The following is a 25069-nucleotide window of genomic DNA, read 5'->3' as shown; positions in this document are numbered from 1 at the left end:
CTAATGGCACACTGTTCCTTTATGTCATTGCATGCCATGCTTTAGTGTGTTTATGTGCATTTGTTTGCAAATACTTATTTACTACTACTATTACTATTTGTTCTTTGTCTACGTCTCTGCTACCTTTGGTTCCTGTGTGGAGTCCTAGACCGTTTGAAGCCACTTGTAGGAGCAATTAGGAGGAGAAATCCAAATAGAGTGAGGAAGAGGAGGTTGGCACTCAAACACTCTCTTGTCTTGTTAGCTGTAATTAAAAAGGAATGGTTCCTGTGCCGTAATTATGCCGACTGTTGTTGTGTTGTTGATACTGCCATCTGTTCAAAGTCGGCAGGTCTGTGTGAGCATGACGTTTGTGAGATGCACACTACGGTAATGCATAGTACGTGGCTTCCTACAGTCCACTGCTGCATGTGAACACAGCCCGGTTTGGCTGCTTTTGTACAGAGCGCATCGCTCTCAGTCAATATGACTCCGTGTGCGTTGACAACTCGTAGCAGGCAGCCGTCATCCATGCTGCTAAGGAGTCACAGCCCACCAACTAGAGAGCATTCAGGGCCATGAGAACAGTTAATATGTATTCTCTCACAATAGCTTCAGGTGTATGTGTCCTTTTTGGAAATATGACAATTCAATCATAAATAAAGTGATTAATTAAACTTGGACCTTTTGACCTTTGCATTTCATGACAATAATGTGTCCTTATGCCCATGCAGGCTGGTGATTCTGACAGACAGCTTGTTATATTAATCAGAGGTGAAAGGTCAGAGTTCAGACATCAGGCTGACAGATGACCTATCTCCCCCGGCGCCTCAATTCTCCGAGCATTAGTCTTCTCCATTGATTTCCTATTTTTCAAGTCAATCTTCTCCGTTTTAACATAAAATCACTGGTTAATGAGCTCCCCTCATCATTAAAGCTCCACAGTAGCCTGTGGCTGTGGGACATATTCACTGGAGACAGCGGGCCAGGGAACATGAATGATTGGTTCAAGGTGATCGCATTTTGGCATTGTAGATATAGAAATATGAGGTAGAAATGTGAAGCATGACAGAGCACATAAATCCAGTCCACTTTTTTTCTCCACAAACCGACCAGAGCTACAAATATGACACGGCCCACCCATATAATTCCAATTTTCATATATCACACGTTCATAGACAGCAACTCTTATATCTCTCATATTCCCCCGCTTTTTTAACTTCTCCTAAACTTTTAAAATGTTTCATTTTTTTCAGAATTTAACAGTAAATCTAACTTTTAGAGGCAACCCCGTGCGCTGCTCAACAGATCGCAACACAGACTCCTGTTGCTGTTCACCCTAAAGGTCTCCGCATCCATGATATTGTCTTATTTCCCCAGGGACGGTCCATGACCCCTGTAATGAAATACATACACCTGTGTACACAGAGACACACATGCACACACACATATATATATATCCATATTACACACCAGCGCTCTGATCAATACTGCCACAAATTGTCTCCCATCACATCTGCGCTGCACCACCACCGCAGACTCTCATCAGGAGGTCACCATCCCACCTGCTGGGACGTTGACCTCCTTATCAATTTAAGATGAAATAGAGCGTGGAGATTGAAAAAGAAGGTGCTTGATTATGAATGCAGCAAAATGAACCATACTCAGGGGAGAGGGGGTCTTCTCCAGATGTATTCTTTGAGAAATAATTTGTTCACATTCTGCGCTGTCTGTTCCTGCAAATATGACTGATAAATTACAGACATGACTTGTTATAGGGATTCATCTCTCTGTTGTTGACTCTGTGTCAATATGGTAGATTATTCTCTTTCTCCCCCTCTTGTCCTAGTCTGACCCTCGCTGACAAAGTGAGGAAGGAAGACAAAGGTTTTGAAGGGGCTGATTTTCTCAGATATCAATTTTTGTAGTCGTTGTTGAGGGCTAAATGAACAGAAAATTAACAGCTTTCCTTCCTCACATATTTACTCCTATCTGCTGTTGTTTTCCTAATCCCCTAATTATTACTAACTATAACAGTAGTCAAGGTCAATTGCTCTTCTGCTGGCTGTATACTGAGCAGTCACTGCGCTTCTTCTGGCTGTATTTGGAGCTCTCTAATAACTCTCCATGACCCTGTGCTAACAAGCAGGTAATTTGCCAAACAACTCCCAAATCCCTCCTCTGTGGAGCTTCATTAAATTTGCATGTTCTCCAAGAGCCTTTTTCAATTAATTAATTTAGGGTCAGGGGGGGGGGGGGGGAGGGGGACAGAGTAATGTGATTCCAAGAAGCCAGCCACGCCTTTTCAGGCACTGATTGGTGTGAAAATATCAAGGCTAGGTCGAAATCAAGAAACTACTTTACATTTCATCGAAGCTCCTCAGTGATTTTCTTCAGCAGTGAATTCTTCCCTCTGACTCTCATTGTCCTGTCTTCACTTCTGCATCTTCCCCGCCGCTCCATTCTTTTACCCGTTGTCCTTGATTGCTGTGCCATAACCACAGCTGGTCCTCAACGCGGAAGATAAATCAACCAATTAGGGTGTATTATTTTAAGGGCTAGGTCCAAATGCACCAAATCAGTGCTGGCTACTGGATCTGCACCCCATTGAAGCTCCTCATATTAATCATGATTACCAACAAGCCTAGTGAGCTGGGAGGGAAAATTGGCTTTTAATTGGGATTTGAGGAGACCGGGATGGGAGAGAGTTGTCTAACGAGGGAAAAACAGCGAGGCAATGTGTGTGTTCCAAGAAACCTCAGATGCAGTGGTTTGTGTGGAGCGAGGAAATTATATTTTTCACCACCCTTTGGATAAAATCAGTTAAAAAAGGTTGGTCTGTGTGGTCAGTATTCAGTGCATATTTGTGTCTTTAAGATAGCAGTCTCTATATTTATCTGCATGTATACAGCTCTGGGGTAAATCAACCATCCCCGCTGTGTGTGCATGTGTGTGTGGTTAGCAGGAAACTATCAAGCTTGCTCCTGAGGGATACTTATGGCCGACAGCAACATGTAATCTAACATGGAAGACATGCTTGGTAATTACCCACTCCAGGGCCTTTCGGGAGCTCTTTGAGTGACAGCCTGTCCATCTGCATACATGTTAAAGCTCATATGTGGCTTGGAGTGTGTGTGTGTGTGTGTGTGTGCGTTTGTGTCCGTGTGGACTGGATCTCGTATGCCTCGCTATTTGACAGCAGATTATGGACTTTGAAAGACAAGGCCATCTAACCCCCATCTCTATCTCCACTGACCAAATCCCCACCCCCCTCCTCTCCCTTCCCCCTCAATGTATCCATACCTCTCACTCAATCCTCCTCTTTTTCTTCATCTTCCTCAATCCCTCCCTCTTTCCCATCTCTCAGATTTGCTCCTCTAGACTAATGAGAGGGTAGAGGATGACACTTATTTTCACAAGATGAATGATCCCTCGTTTGATTCAGAGTATTGGAGAGAGGAGAAAAAGAAAAAAAAAAACACCAACACGTTAAGGGCCTTAATTGCTTTTTTCCCCCCCAAAGAAAGTCAAATTAACATTTAGATGTTCGATAAATGTTGTGTGTGTATCAGTGCTGTTCGTCATGTGAGTGCGTCAGGTAGTGTGTGTGTGTGTGTGTGTATGTGTGTGCGTCTGTGTGTGTGTGTGTGCGTCTGTGTGTGTGTGTGTGTGCGTGGGCGCGTGCGGCTCCCAGAGTGGAGGCGGTAATGAGAGACACACGCTGAGAAGCCACTGGAGTGTGATGGCAGTACAGACGCTGGCGTCGCGCTACGATGATCACACACACTCCGGCTCAGACTAAATGCCCTCTCCTGGCTACTGTTTTAACGACATACACGTTATTAAGTCACACGCAGTCAAACCACTCAAACACAAACACACACTTTCAAAGGAAAAGCATTCTTTCCCACTCAAATTATCTCTGCTGTCATTGTGTAGAAGATGCCTTTGTATTTATTGGAGGGAAAGAAAACAACATAATTAGAAACAGACAAGTGCTTCTGGTATTTTCATTCTGCATAATTGCATTTTAAAAAGACCTCTCTCAAAAATACAACACAGCTTTTGCATAGTGTGTTATAGTAACTAAGTACATTCACTGAAGTACTCTACTTATATATAATTTTGAGGTACCTTTACTTTACTTGAGTATTCTTTTTTATTCCTCTACATTTATCAGACAGTTGCTTTTCAGATTAAGATTTTACCAACAAAACTTTTTATTTATCAAATTTGATACATTGTTACAGATTAAACTACCCAACAGTTCAAACTAGCTCCACCACAACCAGCTACAACATTCAAATGTCTTTATGCATCAGTGATGAGAAAATCCCAAAATCTAATATTTAATAAAATAATTTTGACGAGCCATTCTGAGTAATAAGTACATTTTGTTGATATTACTTAAGTAATGGAATGCAGGACTTTTACTGGAGTCTCTGCGCCATTAAAGTTTAGTGTCACAGATGTGTGTGTGTATTTAGTGTGTGAGAAACATGTGTGTTCGGTCAAATGTGCTCTTTGACAGAGCCCCCTGTCCCCTGGCACTTAACAGAATCTGTTTAGTGAACTTGAGCTGAGACTGTGTTTGGTAAATATTTAAAAGCCTTGTTCCTACATCCCCACCCGCTGTTCGTTACGCGCCATCTTTTATTCATAAATACCAAACTCAAATTAGTTTTCACCCAATTCTGAAATATGAGCGTAATTAAGTATGTTTTCTCCCCAGCGCTGCAAAGGCACAAGAGCTCCTTACTAATTGATGAGTGGCCTATTCATTATTCATGGGCTGGGATGAACGTGTAAATGCCTTGGCACCCATAAAAGGCCTGAGTCTGCATGGTGGGCCAGGGTGGGGTGGAGTTGGGAGGCACGAGGCAAAAGCCACATGAGACTGTAGAGAAGGAAAGAGGACTGAAGCAGCAGGAGGAGGAGAAAGTCTGCAAAATGGATGTGGGACTCAGTGACTCGGGCACACACTACGTTGCGTATAAAGTTTCGCTCATTTTTAATCTTCTCATCATCTTCTTGGTCCGTGTTGTAACGTGAAATATACTGACTGGGTGTGGCACAGCACACATACAACTGTCTGGATTGCTTCCATAGAGCTTGACGTACAGTGAATTTGAAATCCCAATGAGGTTATTCAGAGCTGTATTTCATTGGTTTGACTTCGATAAAAGGAAATGTTGTGTAATGCCTCTGGATCCAGGGACTACCCTGAGCACTGACACAACAGTGTGAGTCTCACAAGTGTGTCCTTACATGGCAGAGGCCAAGAAAAGAGGCCTTTAATTTCCACAAGTGCTCCTTAAAGGGACTTTCTCACTGGATGTGGGTGGCACTCATAGCTCTGTGTCAGTGTGTGTTTTAGCATGAGCCTGCTCAGATTTACAAGCCACAGATGATGTTCATAATTAATAGCAAAGCCAAATTACAACATTAGAATTTTGTCAGGGAGCCAGACAGATGAGACAAGACTCCAACTGCTCTCCTCTCCTTTATGGACAACAGTGCAAGCAGTCAGTGAGGAAACACGTCATGTCTGCTTTATGTTTTTGACCTCAAACCCACTGTGTCCCTCTGTGTATCATGTGGGGAAAATGCAGGTTATACTGTCGGACTGTGTAATACTGATTTTACTAGCCATCTTAAAACGTAGTGTTGTCTCCCCTTGCACAGAACCTTCCTCCATGGGGCCTCTACAAAACCCATTTTGCTGCTGCCACTGACTAGAAGGAGCTACAAGGGCTCTGGGCTGTAAAACTTTCGTTTTTTTTTCTTCCAATAACTCATTTCAAGGACTCTCTGAAAATTGCAGCTTATGCCATACTCTTTCCACCTCAATCTCCCCCCTGTGTCCGAGTTATGGGATTTTATTTTCATGTTGTTCACACTTCAAACTATTACTATTATCTACTGTTTTTGACATTATAACAACTTATTATTACTATATTATTGCTGTTATTAGTATTATTATTATTAGTGGTAGTGATAGTAGTATTAGTAGTAGTTGTAGTATTGTGGTTGTTTTATCATTATCATAGTTAGGGACGACAGTTCTGTCTTGAGAGCTGCTTTGTTAGTGTCCATCTTTACTAGAATCGGCTAATGCAAAAGTAGATCTCTTTCTACATGGCCACAGTACAGCAGAGCATGTCTCAGTGTCTGTGTAAAAGATACCACTGCACCTGCTATTTCACCCTCTCAGATTGTTAAAGATCTCTCCATTTTCAAATGAATAATTCATTTCATGGCCACCGGAAGGAAGTTCATATTGCATTCCATACATTCAGCACGCAACGTACAGTTAGACTTACACTGGCATGCAAGAGTGCAGTATGGAAGTGCAGGGAACTGATGATATTGGAAGATATTTGATAACCCAGACTCTATTTGATACCATATGAGCACACAAAATGATGTTGTTGAGGAAATGTGCCTGTCAATGCTTGTATAATAATAAATATAATAAAAACCAGATGATCTGGGATTGGCGAAAGGTTGGTAGGGTCAATAATTTCAACTCAGATGTGGATGTTTTCATAAGGCTGACAACCGTCTTGTATAGTGCTGCTATATACAAATTACAATGTCCTGTTAGGAGAGGAAAATGCTTTTAATAAATAATGTTGCACGTTACCTATATGGATGGAATCAAATGACAGATTCGTTGGAGAGGGCTGCATGACGTGGTATCACAGTTAATCTTAATTTTAATCTTCACGTTGATGTGGCGCACTGATTAACAAGAAACTTAAAAAATGGCACTTCATATCAACAGGTTTGCCGGTCCCTTGCCTCATCTGCATTGACAGATTGTTTTTTCTTGTTGTTTTTTTTTACCTCAAAGTCACATCATGTCCTCTTTTATGGAGGATGCCTTAACACATTTTGGTTTCGTGGGAAATGACGCCATCTGTGCTGGATTGATCTTCACATATTTAGAACAGACTAGTTAACTTTCCCATAAGTGCTGTTTGTGTTAATGCTCTTTTTCTCCTTCTCTTCCTCTCTCTTGTTTCTCTCAGAGCCACAGCAACACACCGGGGACAGATCATTTTCAAGGATGCTCTGGCCCAACAGCTCTGTGAGCAAGGAGGTGAGTAGCATCAGCAGGGAATACATACAGTATACACCCCTCTTCCCCCTTTATGAAAGAAACGTGTTCAGATGCTGCACTTGCAGGAAGATATTCATATGTGGATAGACATATATGTTGAAGCACACATGTGCACCGACATATATACATTCCGAACACCCTTCTCACCTCTCATTACTGTTCATCATACGCGCAGATTGTCAGAATATGGATGACACATTATCACATTATGGTCGATATGCTGCTTCTTCTCGACAGTGGCATTGCTGCACTTCCTGGCTCTCTTTCTGCCTAATGATGCAGCCAGAGCCAGAGATATTTGGATGTCCTATATTGCCAGCTTAATTTCAGCTTATGCTAAACTCATCTTTTTTACTCCTCTCTCTCTCTCTCTCTCTGTCTCTCTCTCTCTCTCTCTCTCTCTCTGCTGGAGATTTACGCTTTATGGCAGACACTTCTTACATCCACTTTCTGTGACAGCCTTAAGTAGCTATTGACAGACAGTGTAGTCCCACTCTGCATGCTGAGTGTGTATAATTGCTTGTTTACAGGAAAGAAGCCTCCACCTCACTCGAGAACTCCTCCTTGTAGATCAAGAGTGACTTTAATGCTGAAAGTGGAGAAGTACACCAACTGCTGCCGGGGTCTTTTCGCTAACTGTTTCAGGGGGAAAACGACAACATTTCAGCTTGAAGACATACTTAGTCTTCATTTAGAAAAAAAAACAATAACCTCTGTGGCGTGTCTCTGAGGACTCTTCATTTCAAGTATGTCCCTCAGCAGGTCATTGGAGACAGGACCGCTGACTGTAGCACATGGAAGGAAGAGAGTGCTCAACTTCATGGCCTAATGCCACTTAGAAAAGACGGCACACAGAGCCCTCAGTCAGGCCTGGAAGAGTGACAGAGAGAGAGAGCGACATGGCTCTTCTCCTCTGTCTCCTTGCCCGAGAGCTCATCCTCTCACCACCGCTGACACACTGCCCCAGTCTTCTCCCTCTGCAAATGAATTAGCTGTAGCCTGCAACAGTCACTTAGTTGTTCAGTGCCAAGGCCCTGCAGTATCACACGAACACACAACTAGTCACAGCAGACGAGCTGGAAAACAGAGATTTAGACCTTACAAGGCCTTGGAGGTGACACGTTGTGAATGGGAGCAAACAGAGAAACTAACAGTGAGGTAATGTAGAAAAAAATGTAATCTCCAGAGACAAAGTGCAGGTGTGAGAGGTAGGACAGGTGGGAGAGACAGTGGTGACAGTGATAATGGAAACATTCCTAAAACCTGCACTATTTTTGGTGAAAGTGCTTTTTTAAGTTTTTGCACCCTCATCTTTGTGTTATCTACAAAGGCACGTTAAACTAGATAATTTTATAGTCATGCAAGATTTAAGAAACAGGATTAAGGACTATTTGAACATTGAATATCCTGTTACTGAACTACACTGCTAATTCATTGTTCGATGCAATTTGCTGTTTGTTGTCAGTCGGTTATTCTTATTACTTTTCTGCGTGAAACTTTTCTGCTGCTGTTTGGCCAGGACGCCCGCAGAAAACAGATTGTAATCTTAATGGGACTATCCCGGATAAATAAAGGTTAGATAGATAAAACAAAATTGAGCAAAAGCCGAGCAATAAAATATTAAACCAAAAATTATGGTAATGACAATTTATGTCTAATTGGTGAAGGACAGATGGGAGGATAGAAGGACAAAGATAAAGAGATGAAAAGATATTGTATAATATAATATGTATATAATGAGAAAGTTAAAGGTCATAAATTGCAGGTGATTTGAGGGTTGGGGGGAGAAATGGGGTGATTAAACATCATTAATAAAAGAAACGTGGGGAAAGAGTAGACGTGAGCGGGTGGCTGATCTTGTAGTCCTCTGACGGCCAATAAGGCTCTGCTCTGTCTGTTGCTGAACTACACCAGGAAATCTGAATTACAAATGAGAAATGAACATGCCATGGGCAGCAGAAGACGAAGGTAGACAGAGGAGAGATGAGAGAAAGGAGTAAACAGAAATGGGCCTGATTATTTCTGGTCTGTTGTGGATTTTCCAAACAGGGACGAGCATCATTTTTCTCCACTCTACTCTTAATTCACCGTAGTCAGTTCCTCTTCCTCTTTCCAAACCCAAACCTGCAACTTCAAAAGAGCTGTGCCGATAACAACAGTCATGCAACTGGAATGTGTAGGGCTGTTGACATAAAAATGAAACTTGAAATTGTGGTGTGGTGCAGCCCAAACTGTATAACTCAGAAGATAATGCAGAAACCAACTCAGTAGAAACTGCCAAGGATGACAAACTATACATAAACCATGTATAGTATATGTATTAGTTCCCTCAGCAAAGGCAGTCTTGCAGGCGGGTGAGGCAGAGGCCTGTAGACTTCTCTCTTCCGGCGGGATCAAATAGGCTACCGTCCCAAATTCAGCAGCAGAGTGGCAAAGAGAGTGCAAGCTGCTTTGAGCAAAGTTACTTCAAATCTAGGCATTAGCATTCAAAGTGGAATAAAAGATATACGGGGGCCAGCTCAAGCCACTTCAGAAGTTCATATGCTTAAGACTCAAGCTTTGAAAAGCTGGAGAAATGAAAGCTATCTAAAGCAGGGTTATGATCCATGGAGTAGAGGGAGGGAGGGAAGGAGGAGAAGAGAAAGGAAGGGATGGAGAGAAACAGGGCAGGCTGCTCAAATAAGAAGGCAATCAGGGGTGATCAAGACTTTTAAGAACAAATGGGCACATTAGCCATGCAGATAGAAATAGAAGGTGACATTGGAGTGTGAATTTGAGCTTAGCATGATAAAGAGATGGAGATATGAATTCTAATGTAAATAGGAGATTTAAGGATAAGGAAAGAAGAGGAGAAGTATAAGCCTTTAACTCACTGTGGTACGTCTGACATGCCGCACTTTGCCTCTCAGTAACAGAAAGCCTCCCTGAGTGTTAACAGAGACAGGTGTTTGTAGTAATGTTTCCACGCTGGTGCCCCTAAAATCCTGCTGAGACACAAGCAAAGGCTGGATGTGTGTGTGTGTGTGTGTGTGTGTGTGTGTGTGTGTAAGTCAAATGATCTCTCTAGCGGTGTTGGGGGTTGCCTGGTCCCAGACACACTGCTCTAACAGCCCCTTTCTGCTGTTCTCTTCTTCACCCCATTCCTTCATTCAATGTTCGATTCATCCCTCCAGCTTCTCTCCCAGTCTGCTGTGATCGACACCCTATTACTTTATTCTACAACCAGCACGGAAAAATACCCATATTTTGTTCTTACATGTTGATTCAAAAGACAAAACTAATGGTTGTCTGCCAAATACTGCTGCAACCAAAATGAGATGCAGAGCACAACGGAGAAGTTCGTTGCACCAATCAGCACATTGCCAAATTGTTTGGACAGGCTCCTGGAGATGCGTTAAAGCATGATGCGGCAAAATGCTAATTACCGGCACACTTTTAAACGACTGCAAGTATCGGAACTGACAGGCAGGAGGATGAAACAGAAGTACATTTCCGCTCCTACTGAGCGACTATAAAAAGTCTTATTAAGTCCATGTGAGAGGAGTCAAGGTGGAGAATGAGGAGAGGTAGGGGTGGGCTACGAAAGGGTGCTCTGTGCTGGAGGGTGGAGGGTTGTGGTGGGTGTTCAATGGCGCTGCAGGCCGTCCATCAGCTCTATCTCCTGACAGCAGTCCCTGCTTTCTGCCCAGCATCGCCAGGTCCTCTCATTTCCAGTGAGGGAATAAATCAGGTCTTTATGGGCCTGGCCGAGTGCACTGCGCCCCAGATGGATTATTAAAGGGACATATAACTCAAAGAGGCCACTGCTCCCTGAGGGACGCCTGATCACAGCCCAACAGAGGAGCGACGAGTGGCCTCCCCTCTTCCACCTCCTCGCCACCCACCCAGTCTGCCAGCCAGCCTGCTTGCCTGGCTGAACGCCGGCTCGCCTGACATCCCTCATCGTTCACCAGCAAGAAACCTTGAGACTTCGCTGTCTCGTCGATATCTCTTCCCCTCTTGCATCCTGACCGTCTCCTCTTGCCCTCTAGCCCTCTTTTCTCCAGCGTTTCTCTTTTCTCTCATCCCAGTCTTCCTTTCTGTTCATCTTCAGTTAAGATTTTCCTCATTTGCTTTTTTGTCTGTGTCATTTTAGTTGGAATTACCTTAATTACGAGACTTCAGCAAGCAAACGGTGACATGTGTAAGAATATAGCGGTGTGTTTCTCTGATACAATGAAAGCAAGGAGATGTTTATCAAAGACATAAACACATAAAGCTAAAAACTGCATGCTTAAGCCTGTCCTCATGTTTTGAGACTCTTGGTTCGACTCTTTAAGTCTCTCTATTGTGAAGAAAGCTTGTCTTTACCGTGGATTCCACCTTTACTTGTAAATACAGCTAGAAAAGGTAAAATGGGGATTAGAAAAAAGTCTTTCTTCTTTGCTGGTCTCCTCTCCACTCACCTGTGATCATTGTAATGATGCCAATTGAAGCCCACACAAAGGCCCTGGTTTTCGCTGTGTGGAGTGAGAGTGGGCTCCTATCTGACCTTGGAGAACCATTTCTTTTCTAGTCATTGTAAAAGGAAAAACAACAGCATCCTGCGCCCTGGTGAGTCTGTAATTGCAACCGCCAGTTAGACGGGAGCAACTCAACTTCAAACGCGGTTCACGTCGTCGAGGATGTGAGTCAGACGAAGGGAAAAAGAGCGAACGGGAAGAGAACAAGGGAGATTGGAAGAGCGGGTGCAGTTTACAGGGTGGGGAGAAAAATCTGAGAGAGAGGAGATTAGAGCAGGAAGATGGAGAGAAGAGGGGGAGAAGATTTAACATGACTTGTGCCCTGCGCTCTTTGTGCCGATATGTCTGCCAAAGCTTATGCTCATTTAGTCCCCCCTTGTATTACCCCAACCCTGCTCATCAGCACCCATCCGATTTTAGTCCCGGAGTAGTTTTTTGAGAATACCCTCCTTTTTGTTGCATCTCTTCATATGTGTGCACATGTGTGCGTGTGCATATTAGCGAAATAGCAGAGAGGGCTGGGTCAGCTCTGGAAGGAAAAGCAGTCTGCGTGTGTGTGTGTGCATCTCTATCTCTGTGTGTGTGTGTGTGTGTGTGTGTGTGTGTGTGTGTGTGTGTGTGTGTGTGTGTGTGTGTGTGTGTGTGTCCCTCTGCTTGCTTGTCAGTATAAGCCCTGGCCAGGGAGATACAGGCATTAGCAGAGATGAGCCGCAAATAGAGGGGGCAGTAATTGAAGTCTTTAAGAAAGTGAGAGGGGATTAATCCAAGTGAAATGAGCGCCACTGTCTGCTCCCGATGCGCAGAGGGTTAGGCAGAGAGAGACAGAATGGGTGCGGATGGAGGGGTGGGCAGGAGGGAGAGATTGCAATAGAAGGGAAGTGAGAGAGACAGCAGGAGAGCGTGATGAAGCATGGAGAAAGAAAACTGTAAATGAGGCCTTTTTGGAAGCTTGAAGGGATTATCCACCCAACATTTTTTTTTTATTTTGGGCCTTTCTCCAGCCAAATGGCCTCACTAGAAAGACTGAGAGAGATTTAGAAGGGTTTGTTTAAGAGAGAGACTGTAGAGAGCAGAATACCAACGGCGCATTTAATACTGTATGTCAGTTTGAGAGGGTGGATTACCAGGAATCAGGTTTTAGTACATGCTCCGCTCAGGTTGAATATGTGAGATGAACACATACTCATGTAAACTTAGCACAACACTGCACATCTTATTTTTATTACAGTTTAATAGGAATGTTAATAGGGTACAAGAAACATGAGAGAGTTGCACATGCTGGGATTGATAGCTCCTCTAAACATGTTTTGAATCAGCCGACATTGGAGGATTATAGGGCTGCAGAAGGGAGAGAGCGAGGGAGACAGAGTGGGAGTAAGAGGGCCCTTTGATCTGCTTTTAATGGGCTTCATCGTCGAGCCCGGGCTCCAGCCATGGAGCTGAGCATCAGGGCCCACCAGAGCGGCAGCAACAGTCGCAGCCACTGAACCGCCCAGCTCTGTCACACAGGCCACTAAGACTCCAACTTCTGCCGTCAGCATGAAACTTTTCCATCACTCTGTGAATAGTAAATCCATCTCTAAGTGCCCGGCATTTGGATCCAATGGGAGGAAATTACAGCTTGAGCTCCAAATAAAGACATTTGCAGAGCCATTACGATAGTAAGAAATCTTTTTTTGATAATCCCTCCTCTTTTGGTTCGTGTTCCGTTGTTTATGAGGGGTTTTAGGTGGGCTTCTCAAATGTAAGCCCCTCTCTCAGAGGAAATTTTCAAACTGCTGCAAGGTTTGAAAGAAACTCTGAAGTTACTTGAAACGGAACTTTTGAATGAGTGTGTTATCTTAGTGTGTTTTATCAGGTGGGACTCATCCTGGATGGAGAATACTGCGGCAGATTATCCTTCTCTTCTGTCTGGAGTAAGACTGTCTTAAAAAAAACCCCACCAGAGCGGAGTAAAGAAGCTCAAAGGGATTGAAGGGTCACATGTTCATGAAGGTTAAAGCCACAATGCCAAACCCATCAGGGACTGATTACGAAACAATTTTGAATTCAAATTCTCGAGCGATGTAAACTCTGAAATTGTTCTTATCGAGATAAAACAAAGGGGCACTTTGCTTTATGTTCTAAGTAACTGAATCTTAAATATACAAAAGGGAAGGTTTGATTATCAACTTTTGGTTTAAGTACATGACATCCAACAAACATTATTTATCACACCCTTCCTGTCTCTTTTTTTCTGTGTGCATCAGCTAATAAAAAACAAAAAACTATCCTATCAAAATGTCCTCAGTTTGATTTATTAAGTTTTAAACCTCACCAGCTCCTCCATCTTTTCTAGAACAAAGGTCAAACTCATACAGTACTTTGCAACTTTATGGTATTTAAAAAAAATGTGGATGCAGACTGTATTCTACAGTGTTCTCAGTGACAGAGCCAAGTGTGTTTTATTAAGCCCATGTTTGATTCATTAAGTCTCAACACTCACTGCACCCCCCTCCGTTCACCTCCCTCCTCCTCTCGGAGCTGTGCATCCCCTGGGAGAGATTGATGGTTGAGTGTGTTAGCTAGGCAGTGGCCACAGATTAGAGCACACAGGCGCCTCTGGGGTGGATGGCGGTTAATTGGCATTGAACCGTTAATCATGGCCGCCCGGCCCTTCATTACTGAAAGGAATTAACATCAGCAGCCAGGAGACTGCAGCCGTGGCCGGCCAGGACACGGAGAAAGTTTGTTTCACTCAGAGATGATTTAAAAATGGGCCCTTTTCGCTGCACGTAATGACTATTACACACTTTTTCCATACAGTTAATGCAAAACTGCACTGATAGGAAAAGTTGGTGTAGTCTATACATGTACTTTTGTTCATCCATTTACATGAAGGTTCATACATGCACTTCCACAGCTCTCAATCTGTCTACTAAAACAATCTCAAATTAAACTCAATGAGGCCCAGGACTGGCATCAGACTATACCTGTGCATACTTGATGTTGCTACAGAACAACTCACAATATTTCCTTTCTTCTTCTCTGTTTCTGTTTCAGCTCCAACCGAGTCCCCATTGAGACCTAGTCTAGGTGAGTCGGCGTGCTTTTCTTTGGATACTATAACCACACAGGTAATTGCAACATTAAATACGAGGTATCATACAGACTGTGCCTAACTGTGAGCATATGGTGTTTTTGTGTAGTGGAGCTTCATGGAAAACACGCTGTGCTGCGTGACGACTTTGACTCTAACCTACAAGGAGAGCTGGACCCGAGCATCTGGTAGGTGAAAATGTTCTGACTCTTCTTGTATTTCCAAGAGTTCAATCACTTTCTAAATCTGCGCTCCCTTGATACTTGCTTTTGTTATAACTCAGTTTCCTCTCCTCTCCTCTCCTCTCCTCACAGGTCTGAGTGCAGTAACTGTGAGGTGGGAGAGCAGTGTGGTGTGCTGATGCATGGCAGAGCGGTCACTTTCTGTGAGCCCCTCGGAGAACGAGAGCTGGTAACTGCCACGTTTAACCACACTGCCACCGCTGTACATTTTACGGCCCATTGACCATACATGCAAACCAACCACTGGGTAGCCACAGCCACAGCTACAGTAAATTACAGCACACGAGCTGTGACCACAGTAGAATCTAATGTTTTTAACATCGGCATCTCTATAAGCTCTGCACAAATGTCTACTTTATGTTGATTTATCTTTACAAAGTTGATTTCAGAGTGTTTAGTTTTCTGTAAGAGATGAAAAGCCGGTCAGCAGCAAAGACGTGTTCAGTGCCTCATGAGTCTATCTACTTTTCTGAAAAACAGTTGCTTTGTTTGTCACTGTTCCAATTGTTTGATGCCGCTGCCTGGCAGCTCTTCTGTCAAGTGCCACAAGCGTGCACTTCCAGAAACACAGAAACGTTTACAAAGAACGTCTCAAATCTCAAATCTAATATCATTGACAATGACAACATCTATTTATGTGCACACAGCCTATCCTTTGCTTCTCTCACACTCTCTCTCACACACACACACACACACACACACACACACACACACACACACACACACACTTCTAGTCTATTTGGGTTTTATATATGTCATATTCACCTCCAGGGGTTGAAGTCCTCACCCTTCTGCAGAGATGTGGTAATATGTTGAAAACACTTTACAACATTGTTCGTTGGGGATACAGGTGCAACAGACTTCAAACTTTTAACCTGAAAACAAATCAACAAAACAAAGCTTTTCAGCTTGGTGTTAAGTTAAACACACTTTAAGTGCAGTAAATAATATTGATTTATGATTTAGATTATTTATGGGTGATAACCTAAACTGCCGTGTGTATCTTCCCCAGACCACTGTACCTCTCAACACGAGCACAGCTTCAGTCCTGCAGTTTGCCCTGGGTGAGTATTGAAGCTCGACACACATTGCAAACAATACACGACTACACTGTTCAAATATCTTAGACCCTGTGTGCAACAGTGTTTTGCAGCCAGGACAATAGATCACTTTGTCATCCTCAAGAAATCACCGTGTTGTGTTCTGTTTCTTGCCAGTTGCAGTACATACTGTAACGACAACCCTTCTCACCCCTCCCTATTTTCCGATCTCTCGTTCTGTCTGGCTGTGCTCTCGTTTGCAGGTCATTAATATGAGTTTGTGATGCGGTAGTGTTGTGTATGGAGAAGTTCAGTAGAGCAGTGCAATGAAGTGGTGGCAGGTTTAATGCACGACTGTATTCAGTGGGGATGGGCCAGCACGGCAGGACGTGGACGCTGCACACCGTCAGGTGGTGTAGAAGATGGGGGAGAGCAGGGGAGGGGAGAGTAAAGGCTGGGATGTGGGGGTTAGCCTACTTCGTCCATTAGCCACCTTTGACCCCACCAGCTCCCGCAGCACCCTCACAAACCCACATTTTAAAGGCGCAAAAAAAGAGTCTGATCGCACACAAACTTGTCAAGCAGAAACGCACAATAATATGGTCACACATACACACATGTACTAACAGTGTCAAGCTGCAGATGGCTATAGAGTATCTGGTCCTACATCAGCTCCTCCCATCACTTCTGCATACTTCTCTCAGCCCTGTTAAGCTGCTGATCTCTTAGTTCCATCATGACACCGTTTAGACATCATTTTCCACTTGGCTAAAGGGGGAACGTGGGAGCAATCAGTCAGAAGAAGCCATCACGCCCGGCCTGGCTGCCCCTTAGGGCTTACTAAGGATCATTGCCCTGCTGATGAAATTCAATTGTTGAAAAAAAAAAAAAAGGAAACGAGCTAACACTTTCAGAAGCTGTTCCCTCAACAAGAGTGTTAACTGTCATATATGTCTGTCCTCTGTGTGCATTTATATTCCCCAGGCTCAGGCTCCTGCCGGTTCAGTTACTCAGACCCCAGCATCACTGTGTCATACAGCCTAAGTGGTAACGCCAACACCTCCGATGACTGGATCACACTGGAGAAGATCAGGTCTCTCTCTCTCTCTCTCTCTCTCTCTCCTCTTCTTCCTCCTTCCTCGTCCATCCCACAGTCCTTCCATCTGTTATGAACACCCGTCCTCTCTATGTTTCCCTCATTCACACCTCCCCCTCTCAATTTGTCATTCCTCTCCTGTTTGTTTCTCTATGATCCCCCTGTTTTTCATCCCTCTATCCCTGCCTCTCTCTGTTTAGTCAGCTCAGAGGCATAATGTAATGATGCAGTCTTCTAACTACAATATTTAACTGCAGTAAGTTATACTTTTGTGTGGACACAGGAACCAACTCATAAATCAACTACTAATACACTTGGACTCATTCTGAAAGCTGCTTTTTCTCTCTCTGTTTCACTCCACCATAAGGACAAGTAGTGTCTCTCCATATGTGGCTATTTCAGCCTCATTTAAATGATTAACTATAATTATTTAATGCATAAACATGTAGCACTTAATTACGTAAACACAGCCATCTCACACAAGACGCTCGTGTTATATTTTTCTCCTCCAGAGCCCCGACCAACAGCAGCACCGTCATCCACCTGCTTCCCCTGCCACATCAATCCAAGGCGGAGGGCGTTCGTCTCCGCTGGTCTCAGGAGGCCCCCCATGGCCCCGAAGGCTATGAGTCCTGCTGGGGGCTAGACAACGTGCTGCTGGTCAATGCTGCCCACAGAGCCACCCTCATGGAGGACAACTTGGACCCTCCAGACACTGCCAACTGGCTCTTCTTCCCTGGAGCTACCGTCAAGGTACACAGATGAATCAGTGTACATTTACATGGATTCATTTACATAGAAATATGATAGATGGCCTAATGATCTGTCAAATGAATAAACTCGCTGACAGCTTTTCAACTTTTGCTCTGCTGCATGTTGAAGCAGAGTAAATACCATAGTCGTGAGGAGCAAGGGAAAAACATTTCCACATTAAAGACACTGCTCTGCAAAAGTGGTAAACTGTTGCATGTGTTAACGCCTGTGTTTTTTATTTGCCAGCATGCCTGTCAGTCCGAGGGCAATGCCCTGTATTTCCATGGTGGTGAGGGAGTGGGCCACAGCTTTGCTACCACCAGAGACATCGACCTGCATCGTGAGGAGGGAAGGAGCTACTGGGAGGAAGACTTTGAAAGCCCACCGTCGAAGTAAGCCAAGATGATGGTCTCATTTCTTCCCCCAACCCCTTTATGGCATCATTTACAATTAAATTCTATACACATTTTCAGGTTGCCGGACCTGAGGCAGTAATATTTTTAAAAGAGTTAAAAGAACAATATATTTACAGAGCCAACTCAAACCCACAAAAACATTATCCTTAATGAACGTAGGGTCAGTTTGGGATGATAATTGATGCAATGATGTAACACCAGGCCATATAATAGCTGGGAAAGAGAGAGTTAACACAGAGAGATTATTTTTGGTAGCATATCAGCGCTCTGGTCTTTCTCTGTGTGTGTGTGTGTGTGTGTGTGTGTGTGTGTGTGTGTGTCTGTGTGTGTGTGTGTGTGTGTGTGTGTGTGTGTGTGTGTGTGTGTGTGTGTGTGTGTGTGTGTGTGTGTGTGTGCACATGCTTTGACACCTGTCACTTGTCATATGCCAAGCGATGCGACATGCAGCGTGCTGCACAAGTTTAAGTCAAGCATGGGGGCTGACACAGGTGAATGCCATGCCTCTGACTGCTACAGACACAGCAGTCCATCTGGTCAGAGTGAGACACATACACACACACACACACACACACACTCTTGCTTTCAAACACATACTGGACAGCAGACAGCAAGGTAACACAGTCGGAGGCGCTGCAAGAGGCAGAGAGATAAAAGAAGAGAGGTGATAGATAGCGTTACTGCCAGAGAGTAATTAACATTCCTCATCCACCAGGTCTGTCGGTACGCTGTTTCATTAATGAGAAGGCTCTAAAACAGGAGGGTATTTCTACGGCCGCCCCACACCCTCACACCTTCCTGCAGCATGCCAACAGGCTACACTGCATGCTATCTCTCACCTATCAGGCGTCATGGGCTGACACATGTGTGAGGTACACAGGGAGAGTTTTTGCTTGTGTTAAAGCTACTCTCCACTAAGTGTCATTTAACCCAATAGTGTCTGTGACAGAGACACAAGGAAAGGAAAGGGGAGCGAAAGAGAAAGAGGCAGTGGAGGTAGAGGAACACAGGAGAGGGCTGACACACTGAGTTAACTTCTGTCACTGCTAATGAGGATCCTCTCTCCACTGTGCAGAAATATGTGTCGGTATGCTCGCGTGTGAGTGTGTGTGTGTGGGTGTGTGCGCGCGCCTGTCCTTCATGTGTAAGTCCTCTTGCAGGTGATTTATACTGTATTACTGGCATTGTGTGTTTGTTTACTGGCAAGTTGCAAATTATGGCAACTGTTTACTGACTTCAGTAATACTCCTGGGGGAAATGCTGAGAGGCAATCTATAAACGCAGGTGTTTGCATCCTATGATTTCCGTGTGCTAGGTCAATAAAGTCTCATTTGGGGTTAGTATTTGGCTAAGGTTAAGTGCTTAGGATTTAAAGCGCCTCTGTTTACTTTTCTATTAACTTGACTGTAAATTACATATTCACATTACGTTGTTATTTTCAGGCTTATTTTCCTTCTTTAACTAAACTTACTCTCAAGAATGTATTGTTGTTACTTTTAAACTATATTCAGGCCATAAACCATCTTACTGTGAAAAATATGAGTTGCACTACTAATTATTCAAGAGTAGTACATCTTGTGGCATGATTGCTTGAATTTTCAAATTCAACATTTTTCTTTTCTTATTAATGTTGTTGAAATACTGGCACATACGTCATGTACCCCTTATTTTAAATATATAAATGTCACATTTTTTGCCATAAATATTTTCTTTAACTTACTGAACCTGCCCTCACTGTGTGTTTTGTTTACCCAGCTGGGACATAGAGGGAGCCGTCTATGGGACCCAGTGTGGAGAGATTGAGTCGGGCTCGGCACTAGTGTTTGAGAAAGAGGGCCGGAGGAGAGTGTGCACCCCCTACCTCGACACCACGTCTTATGGAAACCTTCGCTTCTACTTCATCATGGGTACGGAAACCCCCCCCCCTCCCCATTTATTTGTCTTAAGCAATGGTAGATTTGCACACAAGTATGTAACATTGCATAAACATGGCGTGTTTGTGTTCAGGTGGTGACTGTGATCCAGGAGAGTCTCATGAGAACGACGTGATTCTGTTTGGAAGGTCTGAAGGCAGGAGGGAACGTGTGGCCCTCGACACCCTTCCTTACTCTTCTTACAGGGTGAGACATATACACACAAAAATGTGTACTTGTACTCTATCAAAACCTTATAGATACTAGGCCTGAGGTGCTTACTTTACTGTATACCAGTAAATTGCTATAATAGCAGTTATATTGTATTCTTAGTCCAACTGTCCTACCATATATGATGTTCAAACATTTTGTGAAATGGCAGCATGTTACCGAGGTGGAAATATTTACTATAAGGTTCCTCGGATATTTTGATTGTAAAAATACTGATGGCTTTTCACTATTTTCTAATTAGTATCTTCCCTCCGGTCTGATCTGTTCATTCTATCCTCTGTTTCTCCGATGTCAGACTCCTGCGGTGGTGTCGGTGGCGCTGCCCACTGAGCTACAAACACCAGTCACCCAGTTCTGCCTGGAGCAGCAGTCACATGGGGGTGCCAACCGCCATGTATGGGCTGTGGACTTCATGCAGCTGCTCCCTGTGCTGCCTGGCACCCACACACATGTCGCTCAGTTTTCCATCAACCTCGGCTGTGGCTCCTACCAGCCTGCCAACAGGTGTGACATATTTTAAAACTAGGTTAGGCAGTGCTTTTATGTGACAATATTGCCACTTTTCATGTCAAAATCACGAAATTGGGCTGCAACAAAGGAGACCTCCACATGCCAAGTGAGACACCTTTGATTCACTCAGTTATTTTGGTTCAGGTAGAGTTAATGGTACAAAGAGAACTTAAGGGCACGATGCTTAAATGTTTCTTAACAGCGGCATCTAGAGAAATCTGAAATCAATTAGTCTATTGGTTTATTTGATAAGGGACGGGGTACATTAATAAAAGCATTGCTGTAAATGCACCAGATTTCAATCTCTTGCACTCATTTTAAGCTTCAAATGCTTTAAATTGGGGAGTGCTTTTTAATAAAAGAGTAGAAGGAGTAAAGGGACAGGCTTTACAATGGAGTCTCGGAAGACATCATTTACTTTTTCTTATCTAATCTAAATTAGAGCACTTGAGTCATTTTTCTTTATTTTAGTTTGAAAATGAAAATGCTGAGATGAGACATCTGTTGTTTTCCATCAGCGTGAGTCTGGAGTTTTCCACCAATCACGGTCGCTCCTGGTCTCTGCTCCACACTGAGTGTCTGCCAGAGCTCTGTGCTGGACCCCATCTACCTCACAGCACCATCTACTCCTCTGACAACTACAGCGGGTATGAATGAGTCTGCAAATCTTTGTGTGTGACTGTACTTATACGTATGTATCGGTCTGTCAATTTGGATGTATGCATATTGTATTTTGTCTCTCCAGGTGGACCAGAATCTCCATCCCTCTGCCCAACGCTGCCCTGACAGAGACGACACGTTTCCGCTGGAAACAGGCTGGCACTGGATTGGGCAACATGTGGGCTATAGACAATGGTTAGTACTATACATACAGCTCACATGGTGCACTCAGTGCCATATAAACCCATTGTTTTTATGTTTTGTTTGACCCCAAAATTGAGCTCCAAAACCTCCTCCATAAGAATATGTTTAGGGTCACAGACATTTTTTTATTACAACTTATCTAAGTATCCAAAAATGTATATTTCTGCAGTAAAATAAATTGATTTAATTATCTAATTATGTAATTTCCATGCCTGTGTTTTGCTTCAGTGTATCTTGGTCCAGCCTGCCTTCGTTTCTGCTCTGGGAGAGGACATTGTTCTCGCACAGGCTGCAAGTAAGGATCTGCTTTTTATTAAACCAAATAAATCCAATGTCTCTCCTTCAAAACGAGTCAGCTCGTTATCCACCTTATGCCTTCCAGCACCAATCACCATTCAAAGTTAATCAAATTGTATTATGGTTATGATTCATTAATGGATTTTCATTATCACTGTCTTCTTTTTCTCGTTTATATCCTTAACTCATTTTAATGAGTCGTGTCTTCCCCTCCTACCTCTCCTCTCCTCTCCTCTCCTCTCCTCTCTTCTCCTCTCCTCGTCACTCTCTCTCCACCTCCCAGATGTGACCCAGGCTTCAGTGGTCCAGCCTGTGAGCTTGCCTCCCAGACCTTCCCGGCTTTCCTGTCGGAGGGTTTCTCCAGCCCACGCCTCTCCTCCTACCACAGCTTCTCCTCACTTCGTGGGGCTGAGGTCAGCTTTGGTTGCGGGGTGCTGGCCAGCGGCAAGGCCTTGGTCCTCAACAGAGACAGCAGGAGACACTTGGTTACCGCTCCACTAGACAGTTCCCAGGCCAGGTAATGAAGGAGCTGATACAGAACAGGATCTTGAATGTTTAAAAAACAAAAACATACATACACAAACACAGACAAACATAGATATGAGTGAACTCACATGTACGCTCTTGAAAAACTTGTACATGAACATGTTCGGCATGCACACAAGCCGTTTTTGAATCTGCTGATCTTTCCATTAAATATATCTTTGTAAAACGTGTCTTCATCATCTGGCTTTACTTCTGATTGATACTGCAAATGTTCCAGCCAGTCAGCTATCCACACTCCTTCTTCGTCAATCCCTCTTTCCCTCATACTCTGGGTTCCTATGCTGGAGATGGATTGCGATCATGGGGGGGACTGCAGATGAGAGGAGAGATGAAAAGAGAGGATGGACATGTGTGGGAGAAAGATAGAGAGGGAACGGTGAAGTTAGATATGGCATCTGTGTTAGATTGATTATGCCTGTTGCAGCTCTCAGTGTGCCACCTGATGGCCATATTTAATGCCAGTTTCCTGGCTGATTGAGTGAACAGCTGCCTGAAAGAGGAAACAGCATCGCTATTGAAGGCACTGCTCAGCCAAGGACAGAGAGAGCTGGAGGGTGACTGGCAGCCCGAGAAAGATGATGGGAATTATAATAAATATTACATTAGTATAGATGATAATATGTCTGCCAAAACATAGAAGAACACATAAAAGGATGGAAACTCGTGCTACTTTAGAACTATGTACAGTTAACATGGACACATGGATGTGAGCTCTGGTTCTCATTCTTTCTCTCTCTCACTCTCTCTCTCTCTCTCTCTCTCTCTCTCTCTCTCTCTCTGTCTTGCTCTTTAATTTCTTCCACCTCCTCTCATCTAATTTTGCCCTCATTCATTTAATCATCTCATCCATCATCCTGCCACCTCCCTCCCACCTGTCTACTCTGCATGACTGTCTGTTTGTCTACCCTTTTCCCCCTCTCTCTCTCTCACACCTCTCCTTCCTGACTCTTGGTCACCTTACTTTTCCTTCTTCTCATTTATCAACCTACCCTCTTCTCTTTTTCCGTTTCTTTTGTTTGTTTACACTATGTCTGTCCCAACTGCTATTGCACTCCCCTTCTCACTTTAACCGCCCCTACTGCTTCTTGCTTTAATTGTCTTTAATATTCTTGCTTTCACTCTCTGCAGGTACCTACAGTTTACGCTTCGCCTGGGCAGCCGCAGCACCCTGAGCTCATGTCCTGCCCCAGACCAGCCAGGAGAGGGAGTCCTGCTACATTACTCCTCAGACAACGGCATCACCTGGATGCTGCTGCAGCACTACGCTTACCAAGGCTTCCATGAGCCAAGGTACCTCTTATGTTTAGAGTGTGTGTGTGTGTATGTGTGTGTGTGTGTGTGTGTGTGTGTGTGTGTGTGTGTGCATATGATTCCGCAGAGATACTATGACTCCATTAACACACACATTTGCGCTGCTAATGGCGTGCTGGAGGTGTAAGCCACTGGGACCCATTGAGCCAGTTAGAGCAGTCTATGTGTGTAATGAAGACAAAGTGGGCTGGGTTCCAGCTGCGCAGGCCGGGTCTCAGAGCTCTTCATCACCACTAGAAAGGTCAACGGGGGCCATTGAGTCAGAGGCAAGTTTTACACAACTATCTGACCTGCAGGTGCAATTGCAGGTTGTTACTCTTTCAACATGTTTGTACAAAACACCAAGATACAGGAATCAGTCTTGACAAAGAGAAAAAAAGGTCTTTGTGGCGAACAGATTGGGCAATAAGAATCGAAAGAGTGACGCCAGATGCTGTATTCATAAATCTTGGTTATATTGACCATCTGCATTGTGTCAAAAATCTGTTTAACATTGTCCAAACAGACTGCGATTATGCAGGCTTTAGATCCAAGTCAGAGTCTGATTCCCGGTTCAGTCAGCTTGTGTGATTAATTCTAGCTAAAATGTTTGCCATTATGGATACTAACCCCAAATACACGATCCTCCCGTTTCTGCAGATGTGACTATGCACTGCTTACTTCAAGCGAACTTCCCATTAATTGTCAATAAAGCTCCGTTTAATGATCTCTTTCCCCCAACCAGGATTGTGTCAGTTGAACTCCCGGCCGGCGCTCGTAAGTTCGGCGTGCAGTTCCGCTGGTGGCAGCCGTACCATTCAGGTCGCGGTCACGATGTGTGGGCCCTGGATGAAATCAGCATGACCTCTGTGCTATTCAACACCATCAGTCTCGACTTCAGCAACGTGCTGGACGTCACCCAGAGTCTTGGTTTCTATCTTGGCCATGTCCAGCCCTACTGCCAGCATGACTGGACCCTCAGGTAGGAGACTTAATGCTCTGACACAAATACTGTATTTGTCATTTTTTGTCAATGGTATTTCAAAGCTTTTAGCTAAATAGTTAAACATTTGTCAATTCTTAATAACTATTTACAACAGTAATTTGCAACCGTTTTTTATTTTTTTTATTGCAGATGCTACAATCGCATAACAATTCTGCACATAATATTAAGTATGGTATTCTCTC

General features: G+C 43.9%; 1 protein-coding gene across 1 annotated transcript in view; it reads left to right on the top strand.

Annotated features, from left to right (window-relative positions):
- The window catches only part of reln (reelin), a gene marked incomplete at its 5' end in the record, with an annotated part of 88407 nt that overhangs the window by 37592 nt on the left and 25746 nt on the right, over positions 1 to 25069 (top strand). The window contains 17 exons of the mRNA XM_079162364.1: positions 7014 to 7084; positions 14650 to 14682; positions 14796 to 14874; positions 15001 to 15097; positions 15941 to 15992; positions 16953 to 17061; positions 17577 to 17817; positions 18064 to 18209; positions 19986 to 20137; positions 20238 to 20350; positions 20670 to 20878; positions 21403 to 21531; positions 21630 to 21739; positions 21977 to 22043; positions 22329 to 22562; positions 23720 to 23881; positions 24627 to 24863. Coding sequence (XP_079018490.1) covers positions 7014 to 7084; positions 14650 to 14682; positions 14796 to 14874; positions 15001 to 15097; positions 15941 to 15992; positions 16953 to 17061; positions 17577 to 17817; positions 18064 to 18209; positions 19986 to 20137; positions 20238 to 20350; positions 20670 to 20878; positions 21403 to 21531; positions 21630 to 21739; positions 21977 to 22043; positions 22329 to 22562; positions 23720 to 23881; positions 24627 to 24863 — 2241 coding nt within the window. The remainder of the gene's footprint in view (positions 1 to 7013; positions 7085 to 14649; positions 14683 to 14795; positions 14875 to 15000; positions 15098 to 15940; positions 15993 to 16952; positions 17062 to 17576; positions 17818 to 18063; positions 18210 to 19985; positions 20138 to 20237; positions 20351 to 20669; positions 20879 to 21402; positions 21532 to 21629; positions 21740 to 21976; positions 22044 to 22328; positions 22563 to 23719; positions 23882 to 24626; positions 24864 to 25069) is intronic.

This window comes from Pholis gunnellus (genome assembly GCF_910591455.1).
Source record: "Pholis gunnellus genome assembly, chromosome: 7".
In the NCBI taxonomy this organism is placed as follows: domain Eukaryota; kingdom Metazoa; phylum Chordata; class Actinopteri; order Perciformes; family Pholidae; genus Pholis; species Pholis gunnellus.
This window is presented reverse-complemented; position numbering and strand designations above follow the sequence as displayed.